Raw genomic sequence first — 16,335 nt, 5'->3', positions numbered from 1 at the left:
AAAATCTTAACTATGAGGAACTGGACTAACAGTCATGAAAAATGATCAATGAATTAGCTATGAGGAACTGGAATGACAATCAAAACAAATAAAAAAAGAATCTTCACTATGAGGAACAACAACAACAACAAAACAAGAGAGCCTTCTTGTATGAGGGGTACAGTTAACAAACAAAGTTAAAGAACAGACTGAGCAACACAAAGGTTAAAAGAGACCATAAAGGTAGCAGAGAGCTGATGAGTGACAAGCAGAGAGAGGGTGACTGCACTATTTAAATGTGTCTCTATTTGGACTTTTGCCTGCTGTCAGACGGTTGCAGGCTGATCTGTTCAGAACAACAGCACTGTGATTGGGATCTGGCAGCCTGGGGGATGATGAGAACCTGCATCAGTGCCCACAGAGCCTAAAAGGCCAAAGGCACAGACCTACCACAGTGTACGATAATATCAGTGATAGGCAATCTCCTAGCCTATGTACAGTATGTGTTGGTTGATACTTTTTGCTTGTCTCACATTTTCCTTTCCTCATTCTTTGCCTAAAAGTTGTTTCAAAGACCTTTTAAAAATTGTGTCACACCTTGCTCAGGTATCAGGGAACATATTTGGTTGATGATTATATCATCTCCATTGTTATTATGCTGTGTTAATGACTTAAAAAAAGTCCCCTATGATCATTTCCTTTACTTCAATCCAGAAGATGTTCATTTCATGATCCCTCTAAGAAGCCTTAAACAACAATAAAGTGTGTGTGGGTGTGGGTGTGTGTGTGTGTGTGTGTGTGTGTGTGTGTGTGTGTGTGTGTGTGTGTGTAAATTCAAGTCACAATAATCCCCTCCTCTTTCCCTCTCTCTTTCTCTTTCCCTGACACACACACACACACACACACACACACACACACATAAACATACACAAAGAAGCACAGACACTTTCACTCATTCACCTCAAAGAACAATATTACAACTGTTAAAACTAATCCACGTTACATGCACATGTAGTAGGCAGGTATAAATCATTTACCTGTGTGTTTGTGATTGTGTGTGAGTAAAGGAGCAGGTGTTTTCTCGTGTCATTCTTTTTTCATTTGTGCTGTTTTATGTGTCTTCTCCCAGCCTGATCTTTTTGTAGATCTCCAAAGTCCTTGATAATGTCTCTTTAGCACACTGCCATACTCAGCCATCTTATTCACTTGTGTAGGCGCTTCTACAATAGAAGCCATTACACACACACATTCCATTCAATGTGCAGGTTTATCAATCCTGAAAACAAATGAGTTATTATTCAAGTTATTATACCCAAAGAATGATACTGTATGTGTTAGCGATTGGATGCTTCTCAGTAGTTTCCCGTGACTTTGTTAATGCAGTTCACAAAATTGCAACATGCAATAAAAATGTTGACATTGATTAAATCTATGTTGATTAGAAAATGTTTTCTGTGGCTCTACAGTATTACTGTAGTACTGATTGGTGCTAGGTTCTTTTACCACCAAGAAATAACAAGCATTTCATGCATAGTCTTGGGAAAATAATGGGAAAATAGCACCATCTGGTAGTATACTGTAAAATTTACAAATGAGTTATCGTTCCACAAAATGAAACATTAACATTACAAAATGCATGATTATATTCTGTAATGGCTGTGAGATTTTAAAAAAATTTGCTTTTAAAAGGACTAAATGGGACATTTGGTTGAGGAAGTGTCAATTTTACACTGTGCAAAAACTAATAATGCATTTTCATCAGTGTGGTTGATCATCTTTGACATATTCAAGACTGTGTTTAAAAAGAAATTACCTAGCCCCTATCATATAGGATTTAGAAAATAACTCATTTTTTTGTTTGTTATTGCTATAGAAAGCTGTGACATCATTTAATCACACTCTCATTTAAAGGGTTAAAATCTTAAAAATAATGGAATATTTTACAGTTTTGATCAGGACTGAAGTTGATTAAAAGATTGAACCCCAAAAAATTGAAAAGAAAAAAAAGATTTTATAGGCCTATACTTTTTATAGCAGTTTTAGGGAGCGGACACAATTGGCTCTAGAAGGTGTGAACATCTTAAATCTGACACTGTATAAACAAATAATGCATTTTCATCAATGTGGTTGATAGTCTTTGACATATCTTGGCTCTCGTGTCTAATAAACCATGTGACCAGGAAACTACTCCACAAACCAATAGGGGAGTGTTTTCAGCGAGCAGGTTAAAAGGAGTGTGAACGCGGGTTGATGGCATTGACGAGAAGTGCTTCATACAGGACTCATCATGGTGAAACCGAATACTGCACTGTAAGTTTACAATATGCAACTCTGCTCTACAGAGTTGAGTTTTCTACATTCTCGTTAGGTTTGTGACATGTCAGACATATTAATGCAAAACGATAGACCTAGTATACTGGAGGGCTTAAGTGCTTTCTTTTTTGTAATAAATTACTTTATAATAATTAGTTATTATAAACCAAGTGTGAGAGCTGGCAGCATCTTTGCTCTTTATTTCTATAATTTATTATTATCATTATTATTATTATTATTCCTCCTTTTTTTGGCTGGTATCTACTCCTATACTAATTGTGCTAGAAACATGGTTCAAACTGGAAATGGTAAAGCTAGGTGATGAGAATTGTGCTAATACTTGTAGTGATGCTATAATGTTTCAGTGATTTAATATGAATATTTTAAACTGTAAAAAAATGAATGGAACCCTATGGGACACAATTTTGAAAGCTCATAACTCAAAAACTGATAGTACTGTGGTATTCAAACTTCAGATTATGGTTCCTAATGGTACCATGTTTACCATACTAAAAGATGATACTCATAGCGCCACCATATGATGAGAAATTAAGCGTTATGCTACCAATGATAATAATTTGCTAAAAGTTAGCCGTTCTAAAATAATAATCACAAAGAGTGTTCCTTGGATGGTACTGAAAAGATCGGTTTAACGGTGTGCCTATAAAGACAGCAAACGTTTTACTGTAATCAGTACTGTAAACAAAACATTTTCTATTTCGCTTAATGTTTGATCATTTTGTCAACTGCCTTCAGGAAGGCATCAGGATGTTGTATGATTTTTTTCAGAATTTTACAATCAAATTCTGAAATTTGAAGTGTTTAAATTTGAAAAGAGTTTTCACCAAGTGACGTCATTGCCTCATATAGTGAAAGTGCATGCTGAATCCTTGTCTGTACTGTGGCGCAGTGACTTAGGCTGCTGGCAAGTCCACCTAACTCGAAGATACTGTATTCAATTCCTGAGAAACTACATAAGCTACTCACTAGCATGCTGACTCCAGGTCATGTGTGCTGTGAAGGTTTTTGCTTTTCTCAACACTTAAATGTTTGACTGATTTTAACTGAAATTTTTAAATGTTAAATATCAAATAGAGCAGATCTTAAATGGCTGATATCTCAAAAACTAAAAGTGCTATAGTATTAAAACTTGGCAATATGGTTACTTGTAAAATGCTCAATATACTCATAAATGATCCTATAGCACCAGCATCTGGTCAGTCATCAAAAAGCTGATATCTCAAAAACTAAAAGTGCTATAGTATTCAAACTTGGCCATGTGGTTACTGGTTGTACAATGCTCAATATACTCATAAATGATCCTATAGCGCCACCGTCTAGTCAGTCATCAAAAATGTTGTGTTCAAGGCTCATATACTCATAAATGACTCGTTTGCTGCAAATTGTATTCCATTTGTAAGTTCACTTCTCTATATTTCTTACAATTGTGTTCAACATTTTTTTAAAGTCTAAGGTCTAAAAACCAAAGATTTTCCAGTGTTTTGTCACTGCTCCATAGTGTGGTATGGTTTGATGGTGTTTTGTCTCTCTGTAGCCCAGTGGGTGAAACAGCTACTCAGGTAATCTGATGATTATGGTTCGATTCCCCAGAGTTCCATACTACTTGTTTATTATGGAAACTTGTTCCTGTGGTGACAACAGTCACCAACAGTTGACCTACAGGTGGTGCTCAAGTACTTCAAAAATGTTAGCTGCTGCTTGGAAGTGGAAAAAGCTGCCAAACAGACTGTGGTAGCGATGGCTGCCAAGGCCATGGCTGTGATTCTAGTTGAAAATGTGGTTTCAGACATGCCTTTTTTTCTTTTTCAGAAAGTCAATATCGTGGATGTGGGCAATAATGACGGTGCCTAGGGGTGTGTTTTTACTCCTGCTTTTACAGTGTTTTACTGTAAGAACATCAGGTAAACCATCTGACTTCATTTTCTCATGTATCTTTTCTCCTATTTGAGTTGTCATGTGCTTCAATTAAAAGCATTTGATCAAATGAATAAGTTCATTTGTTTCCCGACACACAAACCAAACTGATTGCGCTATATATGTGGGGGTTTTGAAGACCAATTAATAAGAATGTGATACTCAACTTTTTCACAGTATAAGCCTACCCCGCTAAAAATTCTTATGATATTTAATTCTGTTAGTGTTGCATTTTACCACCCCAGTGATAATGTATATCAGCTATTCTTACATTATTTAAAGAGCCCATATTATGCCCTTTTTGGGGTTCGTATATATAAAATCTATGTACCTACTTTTGTACGTTCACAATAGCTAAAGTCCGAAAAAAGTGTCTGTTTTCATGTACTGCTCCTCCTTGCTCCCTCTACGCTCTGAGTCCATCAGCTACGCTCTGCTGAGCCCCCACTGTTAGACTCCACGTGGGCCAAGTCTGCTCTGATTGGTCTTCCGATCCGCTCTGTCATTATTGGTCAGTTGCTCAGCACGCGTCTCGTGTCAACAACATGAGCTGCAGGGCTTGCCACAATGAGCCAATGGACTTAGATCAGTGATCTTACACTGAAAATGACGTTGGACTGACACATTTTTATCGAGGGGGGCTAGAACCAACGTTACATGCAGCTAATGCTGCAGCTAACAGGAGGAGGTAGGAGAAGCTGCGTTTCTGCGGACTTTGAATTTATGCACATAGATGTGCCTAAACATGCACAGGACACTTGGAAAACACACTAAAGGGCATATAAAACCAGAAAAATCATAATATGGGACCTTTAAATACTAACAGTTTAGATGTCATTTTTCTGCACCACCAGGGTTTTCCCCCAGCTCCACATCAGGTCCCTCCTTCCAGTCTGTCCAGTTCAGCTGTGGCTCCACTGTGTGTCCTTCAGGCACAGACTGTGTCAAAAAGAATGGGACTCTCCAGTGTGCTGACCCCTGCCAGGAGTACACTGTGCTGAATGATGACTGGCGATCAACAAATAACACGTCCACCCAGAACCTACACTGTGACCGAAATGTTGACTGGCAAGGCTGGTATCGGCTGTTTCTGGGCCAAACCAGTGCTAATATTCCAGAGAAGTGTGTGGCTGAAAACAGGTGTGGAACCCATGCTCCTCTGTGGATAACAACTCCTCATCCCACACAGTCAGGTCAGATTGTGAACCGCACTGTGTGTAACTCATGGTCAGGAAGCTGCTGTCGTTTCTCCTCACACACCATCCATATCAAGCTCTGCTATGGAAACTACTTTGTCTACAAACTTGAGCCGCCAAGCAACTGTTACCTTGCATACTGTGCAGGTATTGTTCCATTTGTAACATTAAGTCTGTAACAAGAGATTTAAAATTTTCATCTAAATGAGTTATTTAAAGAATGACTCTATTGTCCTGTTCTTATAAATTCTGATTTAAAATGTTCCTTTAGTTAAGCAACAGTATCTACTTGTTTTCACTGTAACCAGAGGTGAACGAAACAATTCCTGGAGATCCTTCAACCACACCTGATCCAAGTACAGCGACCCCTTCTGCCAGTCAGGTCAATATCCCCTCCACCACAACACCCGACAACAGCTCAGCAGTTGAGGGTGAGGTCCGTCTGGTTAACAGAGGGAACCAGTCCTGCTCTGGCAGAGTGGAGGTCTACCATGATGGTCGGTGGGGGACAGTGTGTGACAAAGCCTGGGACCTCAGTGATGCTAACGTGGTGTGTAGACAGATGGACTGTGGCCCTCCTCGTTCAGCATTACTAAATGCAACTTTTGGTCCGGGCAGTGGACCCATCTGGTTGGATGATGTTGGTTGTTCCGGCAATGAAACATCAATAACAGAGTGCAGACATCCAGGGCTTGGGGTCCACAACTGTAATCACTTTGAAGATGCCAGTGTCGTCTGTGAAGGTTAATGTTTACTCTTGTTTAAGTAATCGCCAATTCTTGTTGCTCATATTAAAGAGGACATATTATATCCATTTTCCACCTTTTCAAACAGTCCCCTGTGGTCCAAATGAAACATCTGTGCTGTGCTTTGGTCAAAATATAACATGAATCAAGCACCAGAGGAGGTTTGTGACCCTGTATAAACCAGTTCTCTCAGAACATTTTGTTTCGGTGTGTGTGTCTCTTTAAATGCAATGACCCCCTGAGATTTCCCTGTAGACATCACTCCTCTGTAACGAGAATAAAAATGGCGGATCTGCGCAAGAATTTTGTTCTAGGCTGGGGGTGGAGTCCATTGGTCGAGGTACCAGGGGAGGGGAGGGTATATTTTTTACCAGAATCCCACTGTGACATCACAAGGAGACCAAATTTGAGACGGAGGATTTTTCTTTGTGTTGTAAGACTTACCTGCAGAAAACAAAGGACTGGAGGGATTTATTTCACATTTTGTGGGTCAGTAGACACTCAGGTTACCCAAATATATGTTCAAAAACACTGTCGAAGTGGATTTTTCATAATATGTCCTCTTTAAATTCCAATAGTTGTACTAAAATGATTTTCTTTCACATGTTCATAGTGAAGCGACAGTTTACAGAGTTTGTGATTTAGTTTCACAGGATATATGCATGATAATTTTTATTGTGTTCTCTTCCTTTTATTCTTTTATTTCCAGACTCTGCACTGCATGATCACCAGCTAATTTGCAGCCCTGGTAAACTTCAAATGGGGCTGGATTTGGCTGACCTCACCTCAGGTTTGAACCCATACTCTGGCAACTTGGCATCTCTTAATTGCTCCTGGGCCAGAGTACAAAATAACACGGTGTGGTATGAAGTAGACGCTGTGGAAGGTGCCTGTGGAAACACTCTGACGGTACAGACTTAGTTGTTGTTTTATTTCTTAGCTTTTCCTTTGGAACTTAATTTCAACATTTTCTTTTGTCATGCTATTTTCCTTCAAATTGATTTTAAACATGCAGTTAATGGAAAAATGTTAAAATCTGGACCTCTTTAAAATATTTATCCTATTGTCCCTCTTCTTTTACTGTACTCCAAGTTAAACCTTATCGCTTTTGGTTGGTCTGAGACTAAATTTAAGGTGCACAGGGACTCATTATTCATTATCTTAAAACATTTTAAATATAGCTTCTCCCCCCTGTAGGGAAGTTTTTTCTCCCTCTCTTTGGTAATGCTTTTAATGCAGCTGCTCACAGCACTTCAACTAAAGTTTACATGTCTATGTACTTTCCGTTAACTCAATCAACCCGTTTTTCAGACCAACCGCACACATGCGATCTACTCCAACAGTCTATTTGTCTACCCTGTTATCAATGGGTCCTTTAACCTTCCTGTGAGCATCCCCTTCTCCTGTGCGTATCCCCTGGAAACAGACACCAGCCTGAATGTGGCTATCAGACCATTCCTGCCGTAAGTAGCCTCCCTCTTATTGATTGTTACTAACTATGCACTAGTCAATATGTCATGTGAACTGTTTAACTAATACCTGATAATACTTCTGAGATCAAATGTTGATATTAACTATATAACCAGGTGAATCATTTTTGATACACATGTCCTCAGTGAGTTCCTTTAGTTACAGACAGCACATAGATAATCCACCAGGGGGCCCCATTACACCTTTGGCATATCAAAAAAGAAGGTTGTCAGTTAGAGACAAAATGTACACTACATTTGCCATTTAAAAAATAAAGATAAAGCAAGGAAAACAATTCATATTGTTACTAAGATCATTTTTATATTCTTCATTGTTTTCATATTTTAAGTTTTGTGACTTATTTTGTACCTAATATAAACAGCGGGTAGGCCTTTGTTGTATGTACGCAATCTTTAGATGGCAAATACGTACAGCAATGAAGATGTTAAAAAAATACAAAGCAGTCAGCAAATGGAAAATTAAAGGGGAGGGGATCTGAACCTTCAGTGGTCAGAATATTAAAATATTTCTTATCATCATGGCCCTATCCTTAATAAAACATTCCTGGTGTATCAATACGTGTATGTGTACATCATTATGAGTTTTATTATCCATTATTTTTGTTAAGTAGCTTCTTATCCAGCACCCTGTTTTTAATGAACTGGATAAATCTGGTCAGCCATTTTTCAGCCCATAATTTAATTGTATCATCTATTGTTTTTGGTTTGAAGTCTCTGTCACTTGCAATTTCTCTCAAGTACACCAGGTCTTTTTGGAGTTGCTTTGTTCGTGTAACTTTTACCCAGGCTCTTAATGTACTGCTAATGAAGATGTTGTCTATTCTATCGGAGGTAAGATTAGTTACTTTTGTAAATATGCATTAATTTGTGAATGCACATGCTCCTTTTATATAAATGCTCCTTTTATTTGGGCACCTATGTAGTAGTTAGAGAGGTTTGGTAGGGCTAGTCCTGCAGATGTTTTTAATTCGAGCTTTTATCCCTCCCCAAACAAAAACCAGGCTTGATGAATAAAAACACAGTTGTGCTGGTTTGATCAAAAAGTCAGTGATATCATATTTTTTAAAATCAAATTCAAAGTGGAAATTGCCATAGCAATATTAAACCAAGAATGTGATGGTACCACAGTGAATGAAAGCAGTGTTGTAGGGTTTGTGGCAGCAGCATGAGTATACAGGATGTCTAACCTATAACCCACTTTAAATAACATCATAGACTACAGTGTAGGTTTTTTTCTGTATGAAAAAGAGAAACATGCTTTGTACAGCACTAAAGCCCGTTAATAAAGTGTTTGAGTGAGGTCCAAACACACGTTTTGTTGGACAGTCAGCTATTTGAATTTATCCCAGAGTAATCCCATTGTTGTACTGTAAAGTCGATCCCTCTTCTCTCGCTTTGTCCTACCCTAACCCATCATCAAATTATTCTGGACAGGAACATTTTTATTCCACTGCCTGTTGTCTGTATCAGCATGATTACATAAACTACTACAACCACAAAACCAGATTATTCAGAAATCATTTTGATTGTACAAAATTGAAGGTCCTATATGTATCTTTTTACATGTATAAATCGTTTTTTATTGCCCATTAATAAGCAAACAGTTAACTGATGTGAAAAAGTAAATGTTCACTGTCTATCTATGTTCCTGTATAAAACACTGTCGTTTGTAAGATGGAGAATGAATCTAATATGGAATCTGTTAGTACAAATAAACGACCGGCCTAAAGCAGAACACAGACTCCTTCACAGACTCTCACATGTGTATGACCACTTACCTCCTCTGTAAACTTTATGCCGGTAAATATCCAGTGTTTCGTGGCCGATGATGATGCTTGTTTGTGTACGTACGAGCACGTATGACGAACACGTGAGCGAGAGCGAGCAACAGGTTACTGGTGCAGTTCACCTAACGGCCTGCAGTGTCACTACGAATGCAGTATTTTTGAAAGTTACATATAGCCCCTTTAAGATGTTTAATTGAACATCAATTCAAACTTACTTTCTTTGCAGGTCTTCAGGGGGTATTTTAGGATCTGGTGCCGGACCCAGTGCCGTCATGTCTCTTTTCCGTAACTCCGCCTTCACTGAGACTTTCCCAGCTGGAGGGGTCAACCTGCCACTGGGTTCACCTTTGTACGTGGGTGTCTCTGTAACAGAAAGAGAGCTCAGATTTGTTGTTGTTCTGGAGGAATGTTACGCCTCTCACTCATCTGATCCTCACTATTACCAGCGATTCTCTCTCATCCAGAACAAGTGAGTGTCCCTCTTCTCTTTAGACTCAGAACATTGTTTGTGGAGTTAAACTGAAATGGAGAAAAGTGAGATGTAGTGTAATATGCTTTATGGACTTGGTGAGCTCTTTTCGTTCTCTCTGCCAGGTGTTCGACCGATGCCCGACAGGTGTCTGTGATTGAGAGCGGCATGTCTTTGCGTGCTCGTTTCTCTGCCCTGCTCTTTCTGCTGGAGGACGATTATAGAGCCATTTATCTTCACTGCAACATAAGCCTGTGTGACCGAGAGAGATTTCACTGTGTCCCAGTAAGTCAAACAGTTCACTTCATCAATGAGTTGTTCATCCATAATCACTGCTGCTTAAAAAAAGGACAGTGACAATATCTGCTCTTTCTGTATCCTCTCCACCATGAAGTCCTGTCAAAGGAGGAAATATCGCTCTGTTTCCAGCTCTGTTGCTATGGACCGCGTCACCATTGGACCAATTGCTTGTGAGTAAAAATATGATTTAGTCTGAGGGCTGATGTCCCAACACAATAAACTGTGTGGAAATAACAAGCATGTTTTTTCTTATATCTCTTTCCTAATCTTTAGGGGACAAGTCAACTAAGTGAGCTGGTTACACCAACACATCCCATAATGTCATATCATGAAGACGTTTCTCTTATGCACAAGACATGAAACTATTTTAAAAACTGGTTTAACCTTTTATAATCAAACTTTTCACACTCACACACAGTCTGCTCTGATTCTTCTGTCCTTTGTAATGATTGTGTAACAAATCAACAATAACAAAGAAATAATAAAATGTATTAAAAAAACATGTTACCAAACTCTTCTTCACTGCTGTGGTCATTTTGGGTGCAGACATGATTTTAATTTTTCATTATATATAACTTTATATGTTCTTTCAGCATGTTTTAAATTACATTTGTCTTGAACCAATGTTGTTTGAAAGTAGATTATTAAACTAATGACAGATTTTCCAAGTTAGGTGAAAACTGTAACCTATTATGCAAGTTTGCAGGTGTTATAAATAAACACTTTAAAAAAAGATTACACTGATTGTTGAATATGTCAGACTTAACCTTTACAAATCCTGCCCATCTGTGCATGAAGAGGTATTTTATGTAGCTAGATTAAATATTAGAAAAATACAATATGTTGATTTATTTTTTCCCCACATATCCCATGGAACTTTTATTGACAAAAAAAGTGACCAACGTTCCCCAGTCGGGTTCAGGGTTTGGAGCAGTCAGGGTTAATTCCTGCCCAGCCGTTCATGTTCATTTTAAGTAGCTCTCAACTTTTTGTCCATCGACAGTCGTCGCCATGTCCAACAATAATGCAAGCAACAACTTAATCATCGCTCAAAGGGCCGTGAAGCAACTCCGGTTAGACATCACCTAACCTTTTATATGGATATAAATGGTCTTGGTTCCTTTATTCTCTAAACTTCCTCTATTAACAAACTCAGTTTCTCAAGAATTGTATGTGAAGGGGACTTCAAGTAAAATTCTCGAGAAACTGAGTTTGTCTTTAATTCCCTTTCAAATAAGATTTTTTTAAATAACTAATTTGAGGTGTTTTGTTTTTCTTGCTTGCTGTAGAATTACTTCACTTCAGTATTCACCATCTTGTTTATCAGGGTTTTAAAAGTTGATCTCAGCGAATAGCATAACATCAGTATCTTCTAGAGCAGTGGTGTCCAAACTTTTTTTCTTGCGGGCCAAATTTGTCGTGTTAGAATCGCTTGCGGGCCACAGCTTTTGTTTTTTTAAAATATAGTTGAAAAAATAGTAAGGCTTTGTAGATCAGATTTAAAAGGCTCGGTAAAGAAACCCTTTAATAAAAGGAAATCAAATATTTTGATTTCTTCGTTCTACTTTATTTGTTTTTTTTCTCAGAATCAAGCCTGTAACATGTTTTTTTTTTTTTTGGAAACGCTTTCTGCATTTAGCTCAGGTCATTAAATGGTTAAACAACAGTCCGCTTGTTCGCAAAAACTTTGCATAGTTTCATAGTTTACAAAAAAATGCGTCACGTTACTGAACATTTTCTATTTTAGGAATATTGTTCAGCCCTTGTTAACATGAAAAAGAAAAATAAGATAATGTGCCAATCTTAATCAAGGCCTCGGGCCAAAATCTTCGGATTCTTCATTTGAAGTCACGGGCCGCAAAAAATCCCCTCAAGGCCGCACTTTGGACACCCCTGTTCTAGAGCCTGACTGATAAATCGGCCAGCCAATAATATCGGCCGATTTTAGCATATCCAGTTACTATCGGTATCGGCTAATTTTATTGTAGATATGCGCCGATATTACTAGATTCATTCACGAGCAGTTCTCTTTCACCAGTGGAGGGCGCTATATGGATTATAACAAGCATGATCACTCTCCTGAGAGTCAAGTGATGATACACGTTCATGCTCAGTTACTTTCCAGTTCAGTGACCATCTTGTCTACCTGGTCTATCTTTTCCACAGGTGTATTTGGGTTGCATCTGCATTTGAGGGATCAACATTAATGTTTTTATCTATATTTTGATCTATTTCTACAGATTAAAAATAGATCTAAGGAAGATATCGGCCGATATATCGGTATCAGATTACATTCTAACATTCAGAAGGTTATTGAACAGACTAAAATAACATTGAAGCCTCTTCAATACCTACAAAAGGAAACCAGACCATCACAGACAAATTATACTTTTTCTTTAAAGTAAATCACTCTTGTAACAATAAGAGGAGTAGAAAGTAGAAGGGGGCAGGTGAAATCCTGATGTATTGGTACAAATAGTGCAGCCATTGAATTTGTCCATGAGGGAGAGAAATGTAAGGGAGGTAGGCAGGAGTCAGGCTATCTAAAGGGTGCTGGTGATTGGGAGATGCAGGTGGATTTGAAAACACATTGTTCCACAGGAAATAGTTTCACTAGCCTGAGGCCTGACATAGTATTATGGTCTGTGAGTCAGAGGATAGTTTATCCTGTTTCTACAAACTCTCTACAGACTCAACTCTTGTTTTTCTCTTGTGTAATGTTAGCACCAGGAATAGTTTAATTTTTTGTTTATTTGTTTGTTTGGCCTTTTTTACAGAAGGACGCAATAGCTCAGAGAAGTTCTTCAGCTGGGTATAATGGACGCTGAGAGCTTGCATTAAGGAGGGTGGCTCTGGGACACCGGAGCTTGCTGCCAAGTCTTCCAGAGGTGTTGTGGGTCTAACTTGATGAAACACCGCTGGGTGGGAGTTTCCTATTAGATAACCTGACTGATGTGCTGGCTCTCACTCCCCCTTTAGTTTCATGGTTGGGTTATGGTGGCCATAAGGGCCATGTGGTGGGTTGTTTCTTGGATTGGACTTCGAGCAAAAAATAGGGGAGGTGACTACTCCAGTGATGAGGAAGAGGGCGAGTGTGGTGCCGTGGAGGCCACACGCACCTGGATGCCAAGGGCGTCGTTGTTCAATGATGGCTGCTTCTTCTGGCTGCTTCTTCTGGCTGGGTATTGTGTTCGTCCAGCTGGTTTGTCTATGACCAAATAGGGGAGAGGTTGCTAGCACTTCACCCAGCAGAAGGCTGGGCCTGCGGTGGAGTGGTGTCGGGTGGGTCTCTCAGCTATCTTGAGGGTGGGTGGTCAGGAGGAACTGGAAGGGTCCTTGCCACCGTTTAAGGACTTGACTGCAGCGAGTGGAGGGGACCCGTGGCTGGGCGTGGGATTGCTGATGCAACCTGCTTTCTGACATTGGAGAGGGTGGAGGACAGGTTAAGACAGTATTTCAGCATGTCATTTTCACAGAGAAAGGAAGAAGGTAATGCATGTGTAGGCTGCTCGACGCCGACATGTGGTGGTGCTGGAAGGAGGATTTCAAATGGGCTTAGGTTATAGCGCGCTCTTCTCCTCATCCTCATGTACATCAGCACCAGTGCTTTAGTACATGGCAGGATGGTTTCTTCATAGGTTTACCATCAGATTTTAGAAATTTGTGATGTTTCCTAAAAAAGCACCAAAGTAAACGACACCAAACGCATACCTGGAGTCTGTGTAAATAGTAACGGCTTGGTTACACCGCTGTGCAAACCCACAGCTAAAAGCTTTCATTGAGCCTGACTCTAAGGCTTGTTAGCCCATAACTTCTGCCTTACCTGAATGTGTTCAACAGTCCTGTCTGTTTAAGGGGTGCGTGTAGGTGACTCAACGCCAAGATCCTCGTTCGTGCCGCGACCAGCACACTCGGACAGCCTGATCCACAGAGTCATTTGGGAGCGATCTCCTCCGCCAGCCCGCGCTCTTTCATACCAGTTTCGATTATGTGCAAAAAAAACGTGAAGTGTCGACACCAAAAAAAACTTTAATTCAGATTCAGTCTCTCAGGTGTCTTGCGTCCTGGCGTCTCCCTCGTTGCGTCCCTTCCAATCAAAACCAATGCACCTGCTCTTCTGCAGATGCTGCTCATGAAGATTACAGAGACAGAGCCACCACACCCCCCTCAGGTGTGACATCAGTACTGACCCTGCTTCTCCTCCTACCAACCACACCTACCACTAAAGACACTGAAGTGTATCCTCCTGAAGCATTATCATAGCAGATTTGTGAGCGGCCAATTTGCAGGCTTCGGTCAAAGCAAACAGCTCTGCTGCCTGGGCTGAGAAGCGGTAAGGAAGAGGGCCAGAGGCGAGTACAGAGGAGTCAGAGACAAAAGAGAAACCCAATAAGTCTAGACGTATGGTCTGGACAGGGAATAAAGATGCTGTTTTGTAGTAAGGAGTTGGACACAGTTGTTATGCCATCTATGGATTCTTGCTATAAGGGTTATTGTTGTATCATCGTATTTGTGATGCCCACAAAGAGGAGGGAATATCCTCCACCTCTGGTGGAAGGAAGATTTCATCAGACAAAAAGGCTGTGGTGTGAGGTGTATCAGAAGTGCACAGACCTTAAAGCATCGGTGGTTAACACAAGAGGTGTGTGTGTGTGTTAGTACAGCAAGCGGTTCTTTTTTGCATGAGCATGTGTGTGTGTGAGCTTCACTTCCATTTGCTGTCTTTTCTTTCGGCATCGGAGGATGTTCCCATCTCTCTTCATTGCTCCCAGAAAAACAGTAAAACTACATGGACCATCCTGGAGAAATAGTGAAAAAATTAGTGATTCTTTGTCTACTTAGTTTAGAGCAGTTTTTGGTTTTATTGTGTAAAGTTTCTGACGCAAAACTATTGAATTTACATTAACAATCATTCTCTTAAAAGCAGCATGCATACAACCATTTACAGAATGTTCTCTTCATCTTTTCTTAATGAATATGCTTATATGTAAAATATCTTTCATTTATATTTGATGTTGTCATCATGCATTCAATCAACACAAATACTTCTCGTTTGTATGTTTCTAGAACAATGTTGCCTGAGCTTTTTTATCAATATTCTCAGACTTTTACATTTCCTCTTTGTTGGTGAAGTTTCTGATTCCTGACATTATTATTTTGAAGACATTTAAAGATGAGTACTGCTGCATGGTGTGTTGTCAACATGTATACATAACTGACTTCTGTAAAATCATTGAAGAGATAAATTAAAGATACTAATCAGCACGTTGATGTCTTCTAATGTTTTCTAGATAAGAATCACAGCAGAGTGTAAAATAACTGATATAGTAACCAGACAAATTATCATGTCATCTAGTACTAGTTTTACTGAAGTAACTTTTTTAGAAAATGAATCATGACATTTTTCTTCATCTCAAGCGTTTGGTTTTCTATATTCTACAAATCACCCCTCAGCTTTGAGATCATTACCATACATTATGAGTCCTTTTCCTACACCTTCCATTAGTTAGCTCAACAACACTGTCTTATATCAGTTCTCGTAACTTCAGAGGAGTTTCCATTAATTGTCCTCCCAGGTTAGGTTTTTTTTAAGGAAATTATATTATTCTTCATCAAAAATAAGAATGTAATTAATTTGTTCATTCAGTAAAAAAAGAAGAAATCAGCGGGTTTTATTTTTAGTCTTTTGCTTATAATTAAATGTACATATTTTCTTCACATGTCCAGTTCCTCAGAGTAGGGAGACCACAGTCTATGGCGCCATCTAGTGTCAGATTATAAAAAAAAGGCAAGGAAAAAGATGAGACAAATTCAATACCTTGTTTCTGATCTCATCATCAGTTGTCTAACTGTTGACATGTTTTGAGTACAGAAGGCCTCTAATGAGCTAAACTAGATTGAAGATTTTTTTTTACAATTGTATTTATGCTCATCCTCTCTAGTGGTTTTTAATTTCGACATTTAAGGCGGTGAGGATTAACACCTTTCCTTGCACTTTATACCTCATCTTTTCCCCAGAATGTATCCCCTTAAAACCACACCAGATCACTCCCATTTCAAATGTGTTTCTGCAGGCTCAAATAGAAGCATAAAAGCAGTTTTTCATGAATGCAGCCATCC

The 16,335-nt window shown here is 39.1% G+C and overlaps 1 protein-coding gene across 1 annotated transcript; it reads left to right on the top strand.

Moving 5' to 3' along the window:
• Positions 1-2,221: 2,221 nt before the first annotated feature.
• On the top strand, positions 2,222-10,727 carry LOC110003045 (pancreatic secretory granule membrane major glycoprotein GP2-like). The gene is made up of 10 exons (XM_020658739.3): positions 2,222-2,289; positions 4,123-4,214; positions 5,082-5,570; positions 5,732-6,166; positions 6,879-7,078; positions 7,481-7,632; positions 9,673-9,915; positions 10,041-10,200; positions 10,310-10,385; positions 10,489-10,727. The coding sequence occupies exons 1-10, from the start codon at positions 2,267-2,269 to the stop codon at positions 10,506-10,508; spliced, it is 1,890 nt and encodes a 629-aa protein (XP_020514395.3). The 5' UTR covers positions 2,222-2,266; the 3' UTR covers positions 10,509-10,727.
• The last annotated feature ends 5,608 nt before the right edge of the window (positions 10,728-16,335 follow it).

The sequence above is a fragment of the Labrus bergylta genome, chromosome 1 (genome assembly GCF_963930695.1).
Source record: "Labrus bergylta chromosome 1, fLabBer1.1, whole genome shotgun sequence".
NCBI lineage: Eukaryota > Metazoa > Chordata > Actinopteri > Labriformes > Labridae > Labrus > Labrus bergylta.
The sequence above is the reverse complement of the archived record's forward strand: the minus strand, read 5'-3'. Positions and strand labels throughout refer to the sequence as shown.